Here is a 24,058-nt window from a genome sequence, read left to right as displayed (position 1 = left end):
AGGGCACACTGTTTACACATCTTACAAATATTAAGTTTCAAATTTTCAACTTCACAGGGTTTTAACAGGCCTATAGAAGCCTGGCCAAGAAACTAAAGTGGAATCTGTTTGACGGACATTAAAAAGCAATTAAGTTATAGACCTGTCAAGTATGTTCGTGCTGGCCCCCGCCTGTTACCCGTGTCTATTTTGACTACTACAATCCGAGTCGTTTAATGACTTACAGACCTTCAACGTCTAAAGTATCTTAACCGTATGAAAGCTGCGACCCAATCTTTCTTCATATTCATATCATAACAAACTCCTCCTCTATTTATTAGAAAACCAGGAGGAGGGTCCAACGTTTGAACTGTGTTGAGTTGAACCACTCTGAGACCTTCCCAAAGAAGGAGAAGGGAGGAAAACAGAAGACAGACATCTGTCTGGCTCAGTGTCTATCACGAGATGGACTTTCAGCTAATAAGATGACATTTCTGAGCCACTAACGGCAGCCCTTAGCCAGGTGGGCCATTGTTATAAACTCTACTGCCATCAGATCTCTCTTTTATTTTTGCTCTAAGTCCAAGTCAAAGTCTGGAGAAAAAGCTTTCAACAGAAACAGGCAGGTCACAGAATTCTTACTGCAGCCCAGTGCCGCGGTCCCATCCCCAGAGGACTTTTTGGACAAATTGCGATGGAGCAAAATTATTTTCATCATCACCCAAAGTTTCATTAAGGTTCACTCTTGGTGCTGTACATTCTATGGGTTTGGACAAATGTATGCCAAATAACCATGATCATAATACCATACAGAGTATTTTACCTGCCCTAAAAATCCTGTGCTCTGTCTGTTCATCCCTCCCCACTAACCCCGACTCCTGGCAAACACTGATCCTTTCCCCGTCTCCATAGTTTCGCCTTTTTCAGAATGTCCTATAGTTGGAACCATATGGTACACAGCCTTTCTAGATTGGCTTTTTGCACTCAGTAATATGCATTGAAGGTTCCTCTAGTCTTTTCATGGCTAGATAGCTCGCGTCATTTTAGCACTCATAACATTCCTTTGTCTGGACGTATCAGTTTATTTAACTGTTCACCTACTTTACTAATCGGCATCTTGGTTTCTTTCAAGTTTTGGCAGTTACAAATAAAACTGTTGTAAACATCCTCGTGCAGGTTTTTGTTGAAAACAATTACATTTTCAACTCCTTTGGGTAAATACCAAGGAGTGCAATTTCTGAAACTTACTGTGAGAGCATGTTTAGTTTTGTAAGAAACCTCCAAACTGGCTTTGGGAAGCAGCTGTACCATTTTGCACTCCCAGCAGCAACGAATGAGAGTTCCCGTTGCTCCACATCCTCAGCAGCACGTGATGCTGTCAGTTTTCCAGATGGTAGGCATTCTAATAGGTACTCAGTGGCAGCCCATTGTTGTTAGTCTCTATTTTTAAAAGCCACTCTTTTATATGATTCCTTCCTGATTCTGACATGATAATTTCACATGTTAACCATTTGATAATTTTTTTTCTACTCAGAACATAAGCAATAATGAATAAGTTACACCAAGTGCCTCACGTTGTTTATCTTCATCCTGTTCTTAAGGGTCTGCATATATTTGTGCATTCATTTATTTGCCATCCTTAGAAACAAAGCCAAATAAAATAAATGGGAGTTTTTTAAAGGTTGGTTCCTTTACTGAGTGATCACGGAAAACCTTACTTGGGAAACACCCTGGGTACGAACATATGTAGGCATGTTACAGCTATTCCCTAAGGTCCATCAATTCCTACACCTTGCTCCAGTCCCTAGAGTTGCTGTGTCTTCTCTGTCTATCTGTAACTAAGTTAACAGCAACACAGTGTATCAAATGAGTACTTTACATTTACTGTTCTTATCATCAGCACCTTCTAGTCAAGCATTTATTCATTCAGTAAATATTTTTAGGCCTCTCCCATATGTCAGACACAGTGCTAGACACAGAGGCATAACAGAGAGACAGCGGTCCTGTCCTCAGCATTTATAGATGTTTCCGTTCAGTCAACATTTATCCAAGGTCCTCAGGATACAATTAGCTGTCAGCACAAAGTCATAAAGAGCTCAAAGAGCGGGGCCACATCTGACAAATCCAATAGGTCATACATAATACCTGACACAGTCTCTTAAGTCTCAGAGTCAACAGAGTTGGAAGTCAGGGATAAAAATAAGTACGGATGAAGGAAACATATGACGTGAGAATTGAAGAATTATGGGCAGTTTCTCTTGCTTTTGTTTTCGATCTTAGCTTTAATATGGTTATTTTTTTGAAATTAAAAATTACAATTATTACATACGCTGGAAGACAGAAAATGTGACATGATCTTGACTAAAACATGTAGGTTTGGTAAAATTTTTGTTTGTAAAAATACAGAAATGAATGCAAAGTATGATAAACAATACAGAGCTTATGAAACAAGGAAGATTTTACTCATAACAATCTTGTTGGAAGTCATCTACTAAATCATAAATTACCACTGAAAAATAAAAAACAAATGTACAATACGGTCGTACATTTTTGAGGGTATGCAGAAAAATCTCCCAGATACTCTAAATAATAACAATAAAATTTGGACACAATATAACTCACCATCAGATTTTCATTAAACTACAAATTAATTATAACAATGTTAGCATTAAAAAATAATTACCTTATTCCCATAGCATCATTATAACGCCTAATAAATCTTGGCTACTTGACATGTTGTAAGGCAGCAACCTCACAGAAATTCCACTGAATGGCTGAGCCTTATGTCATTCTATACTTGTAAGTAGGAGATGTGCACAGAGACTTGCAGAGGAACAAAAACTCTGCCGAGAAAACTACACCGTATGTGAGGCCAAATCTCCACAGAAAACCCTAGGAAGAGAAAGATCACAAAAGTAGGGCTTAAATCCACTTCAGGCCCTGACTCACCAGCTCTGGCTGCCAGAACACATGAGTTCACTACATGAGGACATTTTCTCGCTGGTTTGATAAGACTGGGTTTGAAATCTCAAGTGATTTCAAGCTCAATCACAGGGAATACAGCTGTGGGTATATTTTATGACACAACTATTCACAGGATACTTAAAGTATTCAAGCTAAAACCAAAATGCTACAAGAAGGGTCTGTACACATTAATAGGTGGTTGAAACAAATGGACTTGTTAGGCAAAGTTATTAATATCTGGGTGGGTCATGACTGCTGCGCTATGGCCCGGCACACAAAGCAAAGGCTTGCCAATCACATTTCCTCCCTCAAAAATTAAATGAAAAACAAAACAAAATAAAATTGAACAATTAGTTGGGGCTGAGAATGAAAAGCAGTTGAAAGTCATACTGTAGGGTGAGACGCCAGATGGTCAACTAAAACACCACGGGAATTCTTGAGGAAGTCACCACCATGAGGAAAGGAAGAGATGGACCAGCCAAGTAAAAAGATGCACAGAACACTGACAACACAAAAACTGGCGAGGAAGTGGAGCAAGAGGAACTCTCATTAGTTGTTAGGTACGAATGCAAAACAGTACAGCCACTCTGGAAGATGCTTGGAGGCTTCTTACAAAATTAAATATACTCTTACTGTAAGATTCTTGGTATTTACCCAAAGGCGTTGAAAACTTACGTTTTCAACAAAAACCTGAACAAGGATGTTTGCAGTAGTTTTATTTACAATTGCCAAATCTTAGTAGGTGAACAGATAAACTGTGGTACATCCAGACAAAGGGATATTATGAGTGCTAAAAAGAAGTGAGCAATCAAAAAAAATAATATATGAAACTAAAAAAAAAAAAAAAAAAGACACAAATGAACTTATTTACAAAACAGAAACAGACTCATAAACAGAGACACAGAGACAGAGAGAACAAACTTATGGTTACCAGGAAGCAAAGAGGGGTGGGAAGGGATCAACTGGGAGTTCAAGATTTGCAGATACTAACTACCATATATAAAATAGATAAACAACAAGTTTCTACTGTATAGCACAGGGAACTATATTCAACATCTTGTAGTAACCTATAATGGAAAAGAATATGGAAACAAATATATGTATATTTATGTATGACTGATACAGCATATCTGTATACCAGAAATTAACATAAGCTGATTATACTTCGATAAAAAGAATGCAAATTTAAAAAAAAAGTGAGCTATCAAGCCATGAAAAGATATGGAGGAACCTTACATGCGTATTACTAAGTGAAAGGAGTCAATCTGGAAAGACTACAATACTGCTTGAGTCTAACCCTAAGACATTGTGGAAAAGGCAAAACTAAGGAGACAGTAAAAAGATCAATACTGGATGGGGGGCAGGGAGGGAGAGATGAAAAGGCAGAGCACATAGGGGTTTTAGGGCAATAAAAATACTCTGTGTGATACTGATGGGTTTATGTCATTATCCATTTGTCCAAACCCACAGACACCACGAATGAATTCAAAGGTAAACTATGGACTTCGAGTGACTGTAATGTGTCAATGCAGGTTCATCGATTGTAACATGTACCACTCTGGTGGGGATGTTGATAATGGGGAAGGCCATGCATACGTGGGGGTAGAGGGCCTATGAGAAACCTCTCTCTCAATTTCTCAAATCTAAAACTACTCTTAACAAAAATGAACTCTTTAAAGAAAATATGCAAAGAGATGCAAAATCACTGTGAGAGAGACCAAGAAGGCCAAGAGGAGAAAACAGAGAAAGTAGCCAGTGCCCCGTGCGGCCTCAATCCTCAAGAGCCTTTGATTCCATTTCATGTACACCCGAAGGTAAACTTCCATTGTGTTATTGCTATTTTAGTGAGTTTCTGCCTGCTGCAGTCAAGAGCAATCTGGAGCAGCAATGGGTTCCAGAATCAGCAACAGGTCCTTGAAGAAGACGTGATTAACTATGAAATCGTAAGTGGAGGGCAATAAGGTTGTTCCTGTCCTGCAACACTGCTTACTGAAGCCTCCAGATTCTTTGCTATTATTCTCACTGAAAGGTAGAGTCTCATTTCTCTCCTCTTGAATCTGGGTTTGCGTAAGTGGCTTGTTTGACCAACAGAATGCAGCAGAAATGCTACTGAAGGTTAGGTCATGCGAAGTTTTGCAGTTTCTGCCCAGGACTTTTAGAATGTCTCCTTTTGGGATGCTTTCTCTTGGAATCAAGCTGCCAAGGTTTGAAAAACTCAAGGTACACAGAGAAACCGGCTCTGGACAACAGCCCCAACTGCTCCCAGGCAACAGCGAGCATCACTGCCAGCCTCAAGTGTAGGCCATCCTGGACATCCATCCCAGTGGGGCCTTCAGATGACTCCCACCCCAGCCGCTGTCTCCCTGTAACCACATGGAGATCACAAGAGAGTGTGCCCACCTGAACCTACTCAGCCCACAGAACTGTGAGAGAGAATAATAATAAAAAATTGCTGTTTGAAGCCAGTAAGGTTTAGGATGACTTGTTTTACAGTAGAGAACCAGAACACCTCTCATCCTCAGTGACAGAGAAGCACCGAAGTCATTCCAGTCAGCAAGCAGGGAGGGGTGGGGAGCACAGTAAGGCAGGCAGGGAGCCTGTGTGTTGGCAGTGTGGAGGTTACAATTTTAGGTTTACTCAGTATTCGACATGAGTTTAAATGGTAGGACTGAAGAAATGACTTTACGGAAGAAACCCCGAGTTGCCTAAAACTTGGTTAAATAAATATACCATCTCTACTACATTTATATAAAACCCTATTAATCCACACATCTAGAAGACATATTCATTGTATGCCTGCCACACATTATAGCATGTGACAATAATATTCCCATTGACTACTTTTTTTTTCAAACAAGCAAAGCACGTGAGTTACACTAGTAAGAAAAAATGTGAAGGCATCAGTTCTCTATTTCTGCAGCACTGGATCAGAATGAAGCATCTAAAAGCAAACATTTATCTTGCTTAGGGATTTACTCAGATGTAACAAAAAGTGTAAGCATGAGAATGAAAAATATCAATTTTAGGAGAGGTTTATCTTTTGGGAGATGAGGGAGGAAAGAGCTACTGGGACAAGTACACGAGGGCCTCCAGCTGAATTTGTCAAGTTTCACATCTCAAGGTAAGTGGTAGACACTCGGTCATCTGGGTCTTTGTCAAAGTCACAAAAAATGACTGCAATTAAACATGATGAAAAAAAGATGAGTTATAAAAATGTGCCTTAAAAATGTTATCTGATACACAGCTGTACAATCAGGCATAAACGTATCATGTATGTGGCGTCACTAAATAATGGGAATAGAGGTCACAACATTAGAGTCATACTTACTTGCAGAGGAGAGCAGCTGCTCTCCATGCCATGTTTTTCCCAATGGTGATATTTTCACATCCCTTCCAGAACCAGTGATGTGGGCACATCAACTACTTTACCCATTTAAAATGAATATAAACTCCCGTAAGCATTAGATATATTTACACATATACACACACACATAAATGTGCATGTATGTGTCTCGACAGAAAAATACTGTGGACCCATTATCAAGAGACTACTGATCAAAAAGCACGATCGCTTGTCTTTCCAAAAATTATTACAGAATACTATTAATTTTTATTGGTATATAAATAACTTTTTACTAAAGATGAGCTTTACAAGACAGAGGTTTATACTCTGACATTTTTTCCAGTGAATATTATTTCATTTGTTTTCATTTCAACATAGATTTTCATGCTAAATAAACTAATCACCATATTTGTATCTTCCCTGAAACTACTGATGGCACCATTTGTATTTCCTGACCCCACAACCCCAAAATCAAAGGATCAAAAACTCAAGATCCCTCAAGATCAGGATTTCCACCCTCTATTCCACCAGACGCACAGAACACAGTCTATCCACACCTACTTTGTTTAATTAACGACTGTAACGTATAGACCACATGGCATTACAGGTTGTTTTTTCTTAAGCAGCAGCAACACAGCAATAACAACAACGTACTTGGACACTGTCAGGTTTTAAAGTCACTGGGCACCTAACTGGAAATGGGTAGTGGTGACATGTCCCTCTCTCCTCTGTCCCATGTACTGAGCACCTCCACTGTCATGGACAGTGACCACCCCGAGTCACGTATCACTGAAGGGCTGAGCTCCTGACCCACGAAAGGAAAGAAAGGATGGAAAATCCAAAAGGTATACGTGCATCTTGTGCAAGGAACATCTGAGGCTCCAGGGGCTCTGTGAAAACTCCTACAACTTCTAGTCTAATTTAGGAAGTAGAAAACCAGCTTATGCAGAAAACACAAACCACAAGGAACCCTTCAGACTTAGACGCCCAAACTTGACATCTAATTTAGCCTTGAACTGTGCTGAATACATTAGTACTGTTAAGTGTGGATCTACAAAAATGCTCAGAAAGCTGAAGTCAAACTTTTAACAGTGCTCTATACTAGTGCAAAAGCAAGTTTCAAGTTATTTTCATCTGTTCACATACATCAATGAAACAGAAGAGTATTTTTCAATGTACTGTTACAGATTTTATTATATTAAAAATAAATGAATGAAATTAAATTCATTCTTTTTCTTCCAGCATTTTCCTTCAAATTTACTATCATTTTTGTTGTTTTTCTAAAAAAAAAAAAAAAAATAACAAAAACAGACCATTAGTTTAACTAAGCACTACAAAGGTGTGGGGACAAAGACTGCCTTACATCTTTTCATTGTTTTTGTAGAAAACAGATTATAAAACAAATAAACCAAAAAAGCCACCTTCAAAGAAATGAGCAATTTTGGCTAAAAGTGCAAAAGTCAGTCATGTGTACTAACTCTGAGTAATAATGAAGCAAGGTGAGCTCCCTGGGACTTAAAAGGCAAGGCGAGGGGTGGGGGAGAGTATAGCTCAAGTGTAGAGCACATGCTTAGCATGCACGAGGTCCTGGGTTCAATCCCCAGTACCTCTTCTAAAAATAAACAAACCTAATTACCTCCCCCAACCCCTCACCAAAAAAAAAAAAAAAAAAAACAATAATAAATAAAAAGAAATATTAAAAAAAAAAAAAAAGGCAAGGCCAGGCAGTGCTTGGGTGAACTAAGAAGGGGAACCGACCATGTGACGCCACCTTCAAAACCCTCTGTGGCCACATTTGGACAGCGAGGCCGTGGCCCCACAAGGACTGTCTAAGGGGGTATGTGACAGGCTCCAGTGACGGGGACAACGCTATGAGAGCCTGCAAAGAAGAGATGCTACCGCTGCTTTCAAAACACACACTGAAAATGGAACCAGCCATCTCGCTCCTCAGAAATCTGAAGGGCCTGGACTGTTTGCCACCTACAGGATTGCTTACCTGAAAAATAAACTCTTACTTCTTAAAGCTATGACGGGGGTGGGAGGGCCCGGGGAGTCAAAACACGAGACTTGAAACACTGAGGACCACTGTCTCCCCACCTTTGAGATGAAGGATAGCAAACCTCATTGCACAGATATTTTAAGTAGCTGTAAAGCCCCAGTGGCTCCAATTTTAAGCCTGTGTTTAGATCAGGTTTGAAGAAGGGCTGCACCACTTTACAATAACCAGGCACCACGCCTGATGCCAGTCTGCGCTTTGTGTTTGAAATGGGCGACCACATACGGGAAAACAAGACCACCTACGGCAGACGATACGTGCCACGACCAATCTCCTTGGCACCCAGGCCCGTGTGCGGGCAAAATTGCTTTCATGAAAAAGAAAATAAACCTCAAGATTATTGCCAAAATCTTGAGTGGTAGCACATTGTTAATTTTCCATTTTAAATTCTTGCAGAGACATATAATCATGTCTTTTCAGCAAGTTTAAAACGTGACTTAAAAAAAAAAAAAAACACAAACACAAACCCATCTGACCTACTGAAATGCCCTGCTCACCAGGGCCCCCTGTAACCACCTGAAGGACGGACCAGACACAGCCCACAGTCATGCCTATGACAGAGAATCCAGTCACTCAACTGGGAACTATAGCTATTTTAAAGGAAGGGTACCTACCGGCAAGAGCCATTTCTATAACTCCTAATATTCTTTTTGATTATTATTGTGTGCCCTTTTTACTAAGGACACTAAAGGTTCCCTTTTTTCATCCTGAATGCTCCTAAAGTTACAGGACAAGGGGATCTTACCTGGCTGTCTCTGCCAGGTCAGTGATCAAACAGAAAGTCAGGCCGTAGCCAAATTCTGTCCGTCTCTTAAGAACTACCAGAAGCTAGGACTTTGTGGCTCCTGCTACATACAGGGAAGCCCCATTCAATGTGAGGACAATAAGCTCTTCCCACACAAAGCTTCAGTATTCTCAGGTGTTGTACCAACTTCTAAACACTGATTTTCAAGAAAAGATTATTTTATGAATATCATTTCCTGCACAGAACTAGCGAATTAAAAAAAAAAAGTGACCTCATCTTTCGTGTAAAACAAACACAGGTTTAGATGGAAAATACACCAATATTTATTGCCCTAGTGATCAAAGACCGTTTATTTAACCAATCTTATCTTTAAATAGCACCAGTCTTTGTATAAGAGTTTAATTTACTTAAGGTATTTACAGTCACACGAAAAACCTGTACATGAAATAAAACAAGACATGATGTTCTGCTGAACTTAATAACAAGATGCAGGTTGTTCATCCATATAAAGACATACTCATTCCAAGCGTTTCTGACAATGCAGAGCGCGACCGGCCAGGTAGCCAGCCCCCTCATCCTTCGCCCAGAAGCACTGGGAACTGGACGAGCTGCTGGCATTTGTGAGGCAAAGCAAAGCAGAAAGCTATGGCTGCTGATTTCAAACTACAGATTTTAGCACCTGACCCAGCAGAGGGTGCCACGAGGAAAGAATGTACTAAAAGTTAACTCTAGAAAAGGTTAGTGAATATCATTCAAAGGCCAAACGCTTCTGCCACCGATGACGTGCACTGCAGAACCCACCGCAAGCAAGGGCGGACTTAGCAGGCATGACTTAACAGGCAGTAGGATCAGAGACCAAGTTTACCCTTCCACCTCAGGAGTGGTTCGCCTGTCTAGGAAAAGCCGAGGAGCCCTAGCAGACTCTGCCTTTGTCCGGGATCTGTGGTTGAACAGAAGCCTTAGTCTGCACCTGTTTAGCACAGTTGTGATACGCATGTGAAACAAGTCTTTTCAACAGAGAGGTCCAAAAAGGTACTTACACAGCCTCCAGCAAGAATCTCCGCGGCAAGTGGGACTGAGCCGTCTTTGCGCATAAATTTATCCCTCACAAAATCATTCACCTTGGAGAAAAACATTTATAGAAGCTGATGAAAAATATGAAGGAAGCCACTAAACACACATAAATATACAACTGTAAATATGTTATTTTTTTCCTATCAGTGCATTGGAGTAGCCATAAACCAAATTAAGGATCTTAAGAGTTTGCTTTTAATAGCATATGTGTAGTTTTTAAAGATAAAACATATAGATATATATTCCTGACGCTTCAGGGAGAAAAAAATTGAGAGGGCCTATGAGCCTAAAATTCCTAAAGTTACAACAGCATAAAAGAGAGACATTAACAAAAGAGACAAAATAAAAACATTTTATAACTTAAAAACTGTTTTATAGGATTTGATTAAAAATCACTTTCAACTCTTCTAACAAGCTTTAATCTAAGATACCATCATCACCAAGACAAATGTGGCTGAGGAGAAATTCAGGACCTAAAATATTTCTCAAGGATTCTTAAAGAACATCACGAGCATTAATTAATGAATTAAGTATAATGTTCCCAAAATGGTATGTACCACAAGCAATTTTAAAAACCAATCCTATGTTTTTGGAAGATATAAGCCAGAGAAGATTAGCTGTCCCGAGGTCACATAAGACGGTAAAAGAAGAATTTCAGGCACCAGTGCTACACAGTCCAATCCAAAAGTAGAGTTTAACTTTCTGGGACTTTATGACCTTAGTGATGAAACACAGTACTTATCTATTCCACAAATGTATACTGAATACCTACCACCTGCCAGACAGGAGCCAGGCTGATGGAGGACCCACTTCAGCTAGAACCCAGCCCCCTCAACATGCCGCTCTGGCGAATGTGCACAGTACACCCCATAAACAGCACGTGTACTGGAACAAGTACGTGCTTTGGAGCCAGAAAAATCTGGTTTTGAATTCTAGCGTCTCCACTCGTGAATCGTGTGAACACAGGTAAACCCTTCGTCCCTGTGGGCCTCACTTTCTGTATCTGTAAACTGTGGGCCACACTTTGCTTGAGATTCAAGCAGAAATAGACAACACCTGGGACCACCCGATACGGTAGGTATGGAAGGAAGTTTAGCTGCTGCTGCTGCTGCTGCTGCTGCTGCTGCTGCTGCTGCTGCTGCCACTCTTACCACAATGGTGAGGACAATGGCGGTGGCAGCCGCCAAAAACCTTGTTCAACTCTATTATCACATTTTCGGATGTTCAGTGGTACATGGAGAATAAAAAAAAGCTGTGTGTGGTGAGTGCCCCGTGTTCAAGTTAGTTAGCACCTCTGATGGAACACAGACCTGCTGTTTCCCACAAGAATCTCCACTAGACTCCCGAGTATGTGCAAACTCCTTCATCAGAAGCATCAACTCAAAAGACTTACTGTGAGTTTTATGGCCTTCTCTGGGGCGACTCCCAATAACTGCGGCAACAGACCTAAAAAACAACAAAGAGTAGAAGCATATTAAATAAATTAGCATTAACTAAACACACCAACAGCTCCAAAGAGGGGATCACCATATAAAAACTGGGGCAAACTTTGCTGCAATTTTCTGCTCTTACCTTTAATGAGAATACTCGGACTGGAATGCTTAGGTGCTAACTTCTAAGAGCCACATCAGGCCTAAGTAAATTCCCTCTCACATTCTGGATCGTTTGCACGTTGGGTAAATCAACAGTACCAGTGATACAGGAAATCTCATTATTCCACCAATTTGCTCTTTTCCCTCCTGACTCTTAAATAAGTGGATATAGCACATCTATACTTTTTTCCCAGGACGTCTCACATCTCGTCTCTCCCCGCCTCAGCTGCCCACAGTTCAGCCATTCATACACTTAACTGTGACTCGGTGACCAGCACAAGACAAACAAGGTTCTAGCTCTGACGGGTCTCAGACGGAAGGAGGGGAGAGGCTTTCCCGAAAAAGTGACAACTGGGGAAACATGCATTCCGGGAAGGGGATAGACTGGGCAAAGAAAGCTGAGTGGGAACATGCGTGGCGTGCTCAAGGATGAGAGGGAACATCAGGGCGCCACCTCGCATGAATCAGGCACAGGGAGAGGCATGGGGGCGGGGGGTGAGGAGCAGCTGCTATGGCCACGCCCCAGACCTGGAGAAATTCTAAGTCAGGTGAGCAGTAATTAGAGGGTTTCGATCAGGAGGAGACTGACGGGCTAATTCATATTTTCAAAAGACTACTCTGGCTGCTGTGTGGAAAAGAAGATATATCGATGGTTGGCCGGGGAGGTTGTGTGGTGTGCCTGTGTGCACGCACGCACGCGCGCAGAGGAGACTGTGAGAGAAAGGAAACTGGGTCTGACTGTTATGGCTCAGTTTTCAGCACAAACTTCTGGGCAGAGATGAAGACGATGACCATGGAGACTACAGGTTGGGGGTGGGGAGGGAAAAACTCTGCTGTGGACGCATTAGGAGTGGTGGGGATGGAGACAGCACAGGGAGGGGGTGTGGCCTCAGACAGGAAAGGGCCACTTCCAGGAAAGGCGGTTACAATAGTGGACCTACATATCGGAACTGGAAAAATAATTTTTTTTTCACCTGTTTTAAGAAAATAAAATCAAAGGCAGATGCCTTCCCTTAGAAACACTCAGCAAGCTAACACCAAGGATCAGAATATATTGTTCCCCTGCCATGCTGCTGTCCGTGGGAAGGACTCACGGTGTTACCCTTCGTCAGCAAGCACACTTTTCTAATTCGCGATACAGAAAGGTCCACTTGCAGCCTCATCTGAGAGATTGACCCTGCCCACACAGTCCTTCTATAGGAGCAGCCTGTGGCCAAAAGTCACTAGCTCGAGGGCTGTGCGCATCCAGCCTGTAGACATGTTTTATTGAGTAGCACAAGGTTTCAAACACAAGTTGAGCTTACTATATAAAGACAGACGGATGGACTGATGGGATCAACAGATCAACTGACTGACTGATCCGACAGCCCAGGCTTCCTTCTGACATCCCAGCAGTCTACCTCCAGTTGGGTGAGGCTCTGCCCTTTAGACAGGACCCAAGCATCAGTTCACCAAGGACCCCACCACACCCTAATGCACATGGCAATGAGGACCAGCCAGTTACCATTCGTCATTTTTCTTGCTCTGTTGGTATTCTCACAACAGTGGCTCTACAAAAGTGGGAAACTAAACAGACCAAGACAGCTTCACGTTTCAGGGAAAACCAGAGAAAGCTCATTTCTTTATAAAACTAAATGATAAAAATGCTGATGCTAATGAAAATTTTCTAAAAAAAACAGCTAATATTTTATTACATGTCAAGTATCATTTTAAGCACTTTACTAACTCATTGAATCCTTACAACCACACTGCAGAGTGGAAACTGAGGCATACAGAGATGAAGTAACTTGTTCTAAATTATCCATTTGATAAGTAGTAAGACTGGGATTCAAACCTCTGCCCTCTTACTTAAAAGTCTATGTTTTTAGATGACATTCAACTTTGTCCTGTGCCTAATATGCACACGTGTATCTGCCTCTCACATCCAGCCTCCTTTGTTCACTTACACAACCTGCCTGGATCCTATAAACCTTTGAGTTTGCAACATCTTCTCTAGGCAGCCTTATTTTGATCCTGCCTTTCCCCAGGGCCACAGGACAAGGGGAAGACACCTAGAAGATGTTCAGCCAGTGAGTTCAGCAACCTGGGCCCTGTGAGCTGGCACCAAAAGTGGAGCAAGCTAGTCAGGACCCTTTTCCCAGAAGAGCGACAGAGTGCTCGGGAGTGAGGAGCCAGTAAGCACAAAGGCACAAACTAAGAAGACGCCGTGTCGGGTGGGCAAAGTGGCCGGCTGAAGCCACGTCTGTGCTAACGCCACAAGGAAGCAGAAACCGTGAGTAAGACTGGCAGAGAGGAGAGAATGTGTAGTGAACAGAATGGAGACACCAAGGAGAGGGACCATACAGCCCACGAAAGGCATACAGGGGTGCAGCCTTGACCGTCTGAAGTCCCACTGAGGCCAGATCCCATGAAAACTCCTGCCCTGGGATCCCTGTGAAGTCTCAGCTTTCCTTCTCTCTCACGGGGACTCTTACCAAAAAGTTGCCGGATGCTTTCCCTAGCTAGAGCAGGGCTATGCTCTTTTTAATCTAAATGAGCCGAAGCAGCACAGAAAATGTGAATGTGGCACCATCTGGGCAAAGCAAGTGCTCTTATTCAAAGTAAGAATTCCCTCCTCCTAAACTATACTCACTTATTAACCTTTTACTTATACCATATGAGATAATATCTATAATATGAGGAGAAAGGCTCTATTATCACTTACAAAAGCACATTAATTTCTACTAGTAAAACTCAGAGATAAGCTATTTAAACTACATCTTAACATTTATAATTCCCATTCTACTCCCTGCATTCAGGTCAAGAACCAAAATATTTAGTTAAATATTTACTTGCTAGATGTATTTTTCTCATCATTAAATTGTAGGCCAAAAGCATGGATGAGTTGATAGCACCGTGATTTAAATGATGATCTCTTGTCTCTTTAACTACCCCATGACAGTCTTTTAAATGACTAATAAAAAAACAGCCCACAGAGCCAAATGACTATAACGTTAGATACAATCACTTCAGCCAGCCTTTTAAGCTCTCAAGATTTGTCTTTCTCACTATAAATTTAGTAATGCACTGTGAATAGCAAAAACCAAAACAAAACAATAGAGAAAACCCTGTATTTAAGACTAAATATAGGGCAGCAAATATTTATTTGTTCAGCAAACATTTACCAAATGCTTTCTGTGCCTGGTACTGGAAGCAACTGGGAATGAACACAGTAAGATCTGTACCGTCCCCTGGAGACACTCTCAGTTTAGAAGAAGGAGGAGCCCTCGGTGTGTCTGTGTGCCAGAAAGGTGACACCCCACCTAAAAACCAAGAGCCCGAGTATCGCAGCCCCGGGCCGTCAAAGCACCACGGGAACACAGTGGAGAGAACCAGTTACTCTGCCTGCAGGACGGCGACAGGCATCAAAGAAGATACTTGACTTGAACCTTTAAGGATAAGCGGAGGTTCAGTGGAGAGAGAGAGACATGAGTAGAAAAGAGGGCAAGAGTGGCCCATACAGAGGGAGTAAAATGTGAAAAGGCACCCAAATCTCAAGTTCACGGCGGGTTCAGGGTTGAGGCGAGATCACCGGAGGCTGCGGTTAGATCACAGACCTCGGTGGTGATAACGACTTGGCAGCCAGTACCTGGGGGCACGCGCTGCACGGCAGGCACTGCTCTGTGTGAATGAACACATTTAATCTAGACCAGTCAATAGACTTGGCGCACGTTACTTTATCCCCAACGACAGATGAAGAAACTGAGGCCAACTTCTAAGAGCCTGCGCAAGGTCGCTCTGCTGTTAGGTGGGGCAGTGGGGTTCAACTCAGGCAGTCTGGCTCTGAGAGGCACCCCCACCTGGTGCACTGTGCTGCTTCTCCCCCAGGCCGCACTGAGGGCTTGGGAAAAATTCTGTAGACACACAGGGTGGCTTTTAGAGAGAAAAGTTCAAGAAAAGTTCAAGTAAAAAGTTCTGGAGGCAGGTGAAGGACAGATGGTAAGGGCAGAGACCCAGGTCAGGGAGAGTCATTAGGAGGTTAAAGTAATGTAATCTAAGGCCCAGAGTTTTACTACATTAAATGAGTAACTTCAACCCAGTGAGAATAATACCGAACTACAAATCTATCACTAAGACCCAGGCAAGATGCTGGTGCTCAGGGAGCTGCTGGGTAAGGATCATTCTTGTGGTGATGACGACCCCAGCTAACCAGGCAGCAGAGGGAGATGGCTGTGGAGTACAACAGCAGAGCCCCGACAGGATCAGTCCTGGGTAAATGCCCTTTGGCAGGGGTCCTGATCTGCAGGACAATGACAGTCACAGAGGTAAGAATTTCAGTAAACCTCCTGCTTTCCAGACTGCAGAGGGAGAAGGGGTAACGGGGCTCAGTGATGCCTAAAACAGCCAGTCTGGTTAAGGTACTTCAAGGCGATCACCCTGAAGTTTAAAGCACATCTATGTTTGACATCTGGTTAACTCAGCAGAAAAATTAGGCTTCTAATGTAAGATGTTTCTGTTGGATTCTGGAAATTCATTTCAACCATTAGAAACAGAATGGATGTGTGTGTTGTTTCTAACTTGTCAAAACAGCAGTCTGTTTTCCAACTGACTCAAATGAAATTTATTAGTGTGGTTAGTTTTCTAATCTTCTCATTTTAAGTTCAGCTCCATCAGCACATATGGCAATGCTTCCTTGGCAAACTTTACCAGAAGGCTGCTAATGCGAGAAAAGATTTACAGAGTACAATATTAATATAGCATTTTGTCTTCAGATTTCATGGAGTTGAGATATAAATCACACCATCCCCTCTGATTCCCGTCCCTTGTGCAACCCAGGGAGAAAGAGCTGGGCTGGAGGTGTGGGGACTGCGCCCGCAACAGGAATCTGCACCCGAGGCCTCACATAGTACCCCCAAGAGGTCCTGACAGCAGTGTGCTGATCAGAGGCCCACTAAGCTACTCTTTATTTAAAAACTTGTTAGAAATATGATTCTGGAATCTCTGAGTCAGAAGGGACTATGAAGGAAACTCATTAATAATGCTGGCTTAATTAAAGCTATTTGTTTCCAGTGGCTTGGCAGCAATATGAATGGCTTGGAGCACGAGCCTGGGAGGTAGACAGAGCTGGGCTGCCATCCTAGGTCGGCACCACTTTTGTGCTGACTGATCCTGGGGACGTTACTCTTTGAACTCTAAGTTCCTCATTAGTAAACCAAGGATGCTAATTATGACTCAGTGGTTCACTATGATAATGACATGAGTAAATGTATACAAAGAGCCAGACACCATTCATAACCTATATTATGCATTCCAAAAAATGTTACGTTTCTTCCTATTTGTTCAAGGCATATCGTTGATTCTCCACTTGCTTACTTATAAGAGGCACCTCAGACAGAATAATGCTCATAGTCCAGAATTAGGTGAATACAGGAATACAGGAATTAGGTTTTAAGTATGTTAGGCTGTTCTCGTGGCATTCTGCCCACCCTTAGAAGAGCTGTTGCCGAGCAGCGAGGGCACACTCGCCCAAGTCTGAGAATGCTTAGCGGCCTCACTTACTTTAGGCAAAGATAAAGAAGCAGCACAGACATAACAACACATCTTCAGCTACATTTTCAAGCTAAAAAAGAAACGTTTTAGTTACGAACTTAAACAGTTCTCAACCTCTGATAAGCAACTTTGTATCATGTCATTTCTACTGAGTGGTGCAAGAGCCAGGCGATTAAGAACATGCAGTCTAGAGCCAGGCTGGGTCTGAATTCTGACTCTGTTATTCAGTAGCTGTGTGACTGTGGGCAAGTCACCGAACCTCTCTGTGCTTTAGTTTCCACATCTGTAAAATATAAACACAATACCATCTTCATGGGGCGGTTTTTTTTTTTAAATTGAAGGACGGTCAGTTTACAATGTTGTATCAATTTCTGGTGTATTCACGGGGCAGTTTTGAAGATGCAGTAAGTTACTATACACAAAGCCCTCCAAACAGCACCAAGCACCCAGAAGGACTACAGAAGTGGTTCTCGTTTGTTCTTTATCTTCATCATCATCACTCTCCTCCTCCTCTTCCTTTATGGAAACTGGGCTCCACAGAGGCTAAGCAGCTCTAAGTCCCTCACTACCTGGTGCCTGTGCAGTGGCGCTGAGTTGAATCTGGGTCCACCTCGCCTCCAAAAGCAGGGCTCTCTGCCCCGGAATGCTTAGCTTTTCCCTGTTCACTTTAGTGGATTTATTGCTCCAATTTCCTTCTCTGACCTACAAAAGAATTTTTCCCTTTCTGAAACTTTTCTCTGGCTCCTGGCTCACGCTGGGCTAGCACACTGCACGGATGGGCCCTTTCACACAGTGAGAGGAGGGTGGCTATGTGGTGGGCATCCAGGTCTGCCTCCCCTGGTCCTGAACATGAGATTCTCCTGGGAGAAGGCACTCAACGGCAGAGCCAGGCTGCAGGTTATGAACAAGTGGGAGTCAGGAACAAGTGGGGAACAAGGCTCAGAGAAAGTCAAGAGCCAAGCTGATGGTCCACAGACAACTATAACCATAACGTGGCAGGTGTTCCAAAAGACCACGCTGGACGAGACAAGGAGGAGCACAGAGGATGAGCGACCACAAGGAAGAAACCCCGTAACTAAGGCTCATGCCAGACAGAAACAAGTTCAAGAGTGGCCAGTCCAATCCTGAGAAAGATAGCTGAGCACACAGGATGGGGTAGAAGGCATCGGGGCAGAGATAGGCAGTAGAGTTTGGGGATATTAATGCATAAAACACCCCTACTGCTGCAGCTTAAACCACGTTCTGCACTTTTTTGCGTTATCTAGTTTCAACCCAGAGGCAACCTCTCTGATGTTAAATTCTTAGCCTCCTGACCTCCCCAAGGAGGCCCCTGCACTTGCCCCCATCTTCCCAGAGAGCCCTCCTTGCTTTCAGCATCAGATTAACCTTTATTCTGGAGCTATCAGCACTCCGTGCGCCCTGCCTCACAGCTTTTATTCCTGCTCTGATTTCCATGGCCTTCTCTCTTCACTTCTTCAAGCATTCTTTCTTCCCTGCCACCCCCTCCAACTTGTCTGTCAGCTTTTGACTCCCACTGCCTCCAGGCATGAGGCACCCCCCGCCCCCGCCAAGTACACTATCCCTTTTCATGGCCCTTCTCACATTCCCTTCTCCACCGGCTCTCAGGGTGCCACCCCAAGGTGAGTGTACAGTATGAACTGGGACATGGGGGATAGGAAAGGAGGGGAGGGGAAGGCTGGCACCAAGATTTAAATGCTTGTTTATCTGGGTTAAATGCTTTTGTCAGGAAATGTCTAATCTTAGCTATGGCTCAGATTGCCTTCAGGAGACTGAGCGTTAAAGCATAAAGGAATGATACTGATGATGGTCTAGGAAAAATTCAGTTCTGCTGACTCCTCCTCTATTTGGGAATTTTCTAGAAACGCAGATCTTTGGGACAGAGGATCATGCCCTCTCCTCCTCCACTTTTTCACTCCTGTACACAGCAACTTTCGGGGTCCTGCTTCTCTCTTTCTCTACCTGAATTTCCTTGCTGCTGAGGTTTAATTAATTTCCCTTGTTTCAGTCTCAGCAAGGGTAGTAGCTGGTTATAAATTATCCTTCTTGAGGCCTGGAACTAAATTGTTCATTAATTACTCTTCTCTTCTCCAGGCTATAACTCACTGCCATCTTTCCCAATTTTCGAAACTCATCACTGTTCTCATCTGATCCTTCCAAGCCTCTGACAATACTCCCACCCACCTCAGTTCTGAGTTTTTGTCACCTTAGTCTCCTCTTTTCAATCCTGTGGGTTCACTGTAAATTTCTGGAAATTTGGTTACCCAGCTCATGAACTATCATAGTATTTTGTTCATTTTCGCTTGATTTCCTAGAACCAAATATCTGTGTTTTAATCTAGTCACAACTTAATACCCTGAATGAGAATGTTCAGAATTGGCCAAAAAAGAGACTCAAACCAGTCTATTTTGCACTCATTAGAAGCTTTGGTGGGTATGGACGGACACCCATGACTCAGAGTAGTTCACGGATTCACTGTGGTTTGTTCCAAAATGCATGCCTTCTTCAGTTATGCAAAACAGAGCTGTAGAAACTCCAGTTGTTTTGTTTTGGTGATAAAACGTTTACACTTATTTTTATCCACAAGAATTATTCAAGAAGGAATCTCACTGTGGATCCTCGTCATGTGGATGCTCCCTTCTATAGAACCATTAACCACACCAAGACACCCAGCTTAAACTGGCCGGCTGACAGAACTTCCTTCTAGAGTGCAAACATATCAATAACTTCCTGAGATATCACCACAATATCCTCTAGATGTCACCTTGAGAACATTCCAGAATGGAAGATGACTGCTTCTGTATCACACAGACAGCTTGAAATAGACACATTTAAAACTTAGAAAGCCTGGGTCAATAGCCTGATTTTTTTTAAAGTGGGTTTTTTTGGTTTGTTTTTTTGTTTTTGCCAACTGCCTCAAAGATTAAGTAGCACTCCAAATTAAGTTCATAATGACCTAATTTCCCTTTCTGGTAGATTTTCTTTTTTTCCCACCCATAGAAATAAAAACTAAAACCTTCCTTTAAGATACAGTTTTCAGAAATTTCTCGTGAATCTTTCTCCCCATGTCCTTCTTCCCCCAAAACATTTTCCAATTTCTGAGGGTGCTCACCTCATTACCTGAAGCATCTGAGGGAGACGAGTGTAGCAAAATTTAAAGGCAGAAATTAGTAATTCCTGGACCGTTAAGAGCACTTAATTATGGATGATTACCCAATCAATTGTTTCTCTTTAATATGCCAAGTCTACAGCAGGCCAATAACTGACTCATTTGGTCATGTAGTTCATTCAAAGCAAATGACCTGTCAGGTAATTCATTAAGGATTTTAAACACCTGAGTGCATTAAATCAATCTGGAGACCGGGGAGGAAACAGAGGAAGACTTTTACAAGTGACATCAGGGAAGATCTGGATTATCTCGGGTGTTATTTCCTGTAATACAGACAGACAGCCCAGGGATCTAACTTTTAAAAATCACTAAAAAATTTTCTTGTAAGGAAAGTAGTTCATATTATAGAGAAGGGCTGCAGAGTCAGTCTCAGAGAATTTCTATGGGACTCTTTTTTTTTTTTTAATACTTTTTTTTTGGCTTTTAACATTTATTTATTTGGGGGATAATTAGGTTTATTTATTTATTTTTAATGGAGGTACTGGATGGAACCCAGGACCCTGTGCGTGCTAAGCACGCACTCTTACCACTGAGCTATACCCTCCTGCCTAAGGGGATCTCTTCTAACAACCAAACTTACCCCCACAGACAAGAGGGTCTGAGAGACAAAGAAGCAGAGAGCTAAGCACAGACCTGGGGAATAAGACCTCACCAACTCACAGTACTGAAATTGCCAGGACTCGACACCAACTGAAGACAGTCACTAACAATCCCCACGGCTGTCCCATCAGTCTCCTCTGGACTACGTGGCAGTGACTCACAGATGCTCCTTGACTATGACAGGGTAACCTCCAGGGCTGTGTGTGCATGCTGACAACTGCCAGAGGCAGGGCAGAGGAAGACAACGTGTGCTCGAGTTCTTTAAAAATATCCTTCGTTCTGGGCATTCCACCGGAATGAGAAATCATTCCCAAATACAAACACAGCTTTCTTTAGAGTTCTCTACTCTTGTTCTAAGAAAAAAGAAAGCGGGAAGAGATACTCTATTAACCTTAAAATAAGGATACAAGCTGCGAGCACCTTCTTTCAGGGCCAATTGCCAGCTTCCTTTCCAAAATATACATAAAGATAATTTTAAAATAGGGGAGAGACCTTAGTTACACAACCCCCCCCCAAATTATACTTTTCAGGAAATATTAGCGATTACATATGTGTTGATGTAGCAAAGTGACATGTTAAGCGAAATTCCATAAAAGGAACAAATAAGCTCAACACTTCGAAACATGTTTACACATGAGAGAGACACTGCCCCCTTTTCAAATGTTGCCACGTGAAGTGTGAAGGGCACCAATTCTGAAGTCTCAAAATTGAAATTTAACTGCTTCCCCCTGGAATATTTAGACTTTAAATAATAAAATTACATTTAATAAGAAGTTTACAAAGAATCACATACAGGGTGTTCTAGATCTTGACTTTGTACACAAAGGTTAGAATACTGATTCTCAGAAATACTTCAGGTCTTTTTTTTTTTTTTCTATCATAATTTTTTTACTGGTAATGATGGTTTCTCACTTTTATCTGACCCCTCTCTTGCCCAAAGACAAGATTACAAATATGCAGTTACATGCAATTATTAATTAATAATTATGTACAAGGCACTAAAGAGAATTGGTCCCCAACCAAGAAGAGGAATAAGCCATTTATAAAGCGATTATACATCATTTTTTAAAAAACTTAAACTGACAACCATCTCTTTGCTCTCAAGATCCAAATACAAAACAGAAACTAAACAAAGTTTTTCAGTACATGTTTTGTTCTAAAACTGTCTACTAGAAAAGATGAGAAATAAGGGAGAAATGAACACAGGTGACTCCCAGGACTAATCTTATATTCACACTCTACTTATCATCCTCTGACAGAGAACCCCTTAGGGTTCAGGCACCCAAAGCAGGTTAGATAAATGGCTCTTTCTAAACCAGGACGAGGGTGAGGAGCTGCCTCTTTGGTGTTCAAAGTGAGCCTCCATGTCTGTCTAACAGGCCAGCTCACTCCCCTTCCCTGAGGAGCTAAAACCAGTCCCTCCAGTCTCACCGATGTAACTGAAACAGCAGGAGGTTTATGGGATGGCCCACATTAGCTCAGAGCTCAGGTACACTTCACACTTTTTGTCTATGGAGTCAAAAGGACAGGTCAAGGAAGAAAATCCAGATGCGCCCAAGAATCAAGACCAGGTATGGTTAACCATGCCATACCACCAGGTATGGTCAAAGAGCAGAGAAGGGACTCAAAATTAAAACAGGTCAACACAAGCACATTAAAGACATTCAGCAGGACAAAAATCATTTCTCACAATTCTAAAGGCACCCTTGACGTTTAATGCAATACCAAGGAAGCCCATAGAAGCAGTTTGTGAAGCAACGCCGAGACTCACGTCTGTTGGGCTCGAGGCTCAAAGCTCTCCCTGCAGAAAACCACCTGCATGAACAGGTAAGGCCTTTGCCTGAATCACGGCAAAGCAGGGACTGTGACATTAACCTTGTACTACTTGGGAGACATTTCATTTGCAAGGTTTGTTGTCACCAGGAGGGAAAAGTATTTCAAATGGAAGGCAGTGACCCTGTAAGGGTCATCATCAATCACCTGGGGTCAAAGACCTTCTCAATTATAAGAAGAGGCAGGGGGTGAGGGAAAGAGGACAGAGCGAAGATCAAAAGGCCTTTGATGGAGGTTATCTACCTTCACAAAAGACCCTGCAAAACGGAGCTTCTCTGGCGTTTGAAACCTTCCAGTTTTTAAGGCGAGAGATTTCAAGAGGGGTCTGTTTTTTTGTTTTGTTTTGTTTTTTAACTTGGGTGCTTAACATGAGGATTGGAGTCAGCAGATGGCAGAAGAGGCCTACACGGCTGCCAGTTTCAAGGTCTGTCTCTGCAGAGTCCTAAATAGTCTTTTCTTCTTCTAGAGCAAGGACTCGTGGGGGAAGGAGGGAAGACCCCGCCAGCTTTGCCGCTGCCAAATGGCGAAGTGGCTCAGCTTGAACTGCCTTGCAATACTGGATTTTAGCTGCTGCCAGTACACTTAATTTCCTTCCTCTTTGTAGGAGGCAATCACAGAGGAGGCTGGGAAGTTAAGCCACGTCTCTGTAGGCCAGTGCCAGTGGTCAAGCAGTCAGGGTCTGTGGGATCCTTTCTATTTGTGATGACACACTTTCGGCCACTGTTCTTCTTGTTTAATACGCCTTAGATGATTAAAGGAGCAGCTGGATGGAGAAGGACTACCTGGCTAGAGTGGTATGTGAATCAGCTCCATCGGGTACAGAGGCAGAGGGAGGGACAGGGGCAACTTTAACTCAGAAAGAGGCAGCGAAGGAGGGCTCCACTGGACTCTTGGCTACCTGCTTGGTAGACGTTTCTGTGATATATTCAAGGAGAATCATTAGTCCCAAGTAGGCTTTCTCCTGCCCCCACCCCACCCCACACGCCTTTCCCTGTTAGCTGGTGAGTGGAGTTAGTTCACGAACACAAACAATGTGAGCCTTTTGAAAATGCACTGAAGATGTTTATAAAAATAATTATTTTAAGAAATAAAACATACTGCAGAGCAATATAAATGGCTTTTAGGTGATGGGCTGTTTTGATTAGCCATGCCCCAG

The 24,058-nt window shown here is 42.5% G+C and overlaps 1 protein-coding gene across 3 annotated transcripts in view; it reads right to left on the bottom strand.

Moving 5' to 3' along the window:
* Positions 1–24,058, bottom strand: part of SLC25A13 (solute carrier family 25 member 13) — a 179,720-nt gene that overhangs the window by 42,841 nt on the left and 112,821 nt on the right. For all 3 annotated transcript variants that reach the window (XM_032483972.1, XM_032483973.1, XM_032483974.1), the window contains 2 exons: positions 11,555–11,607; positions 10,128–10,208 (listed from right to left, as the gene is read on the bottom strand). In XM_032483972.1, coding sequence (XP_032339863.1) covers positions 10,128–10,208; positions 11,555–11,607 — 134 coding nt within the window. The remainder of the gene's footprint in view (positions 1–10,127; positions 10,209–11,554; positions 11,608–24,058) is intronic.

The sequence above is a fragment of the Camelus ferus genome, chromosome 7 (genome assembly GCF_009834535.1).
Source record: "Camelus ferus isolate YT-003-E chromosome 7, BCGSAC_Cfer_1.0, whole genome shotgun sequence".
NCBI classification, from domain to species: domain Eukaryota; kingdom Metazoa; phylum Chordata; class Mammalia; order Artiodactyla; family Camelidae; genus Camelus; species Camelus ferus.
This window is presented reverse-complemented; position numbering and strand designations above follow the sequence as displayed.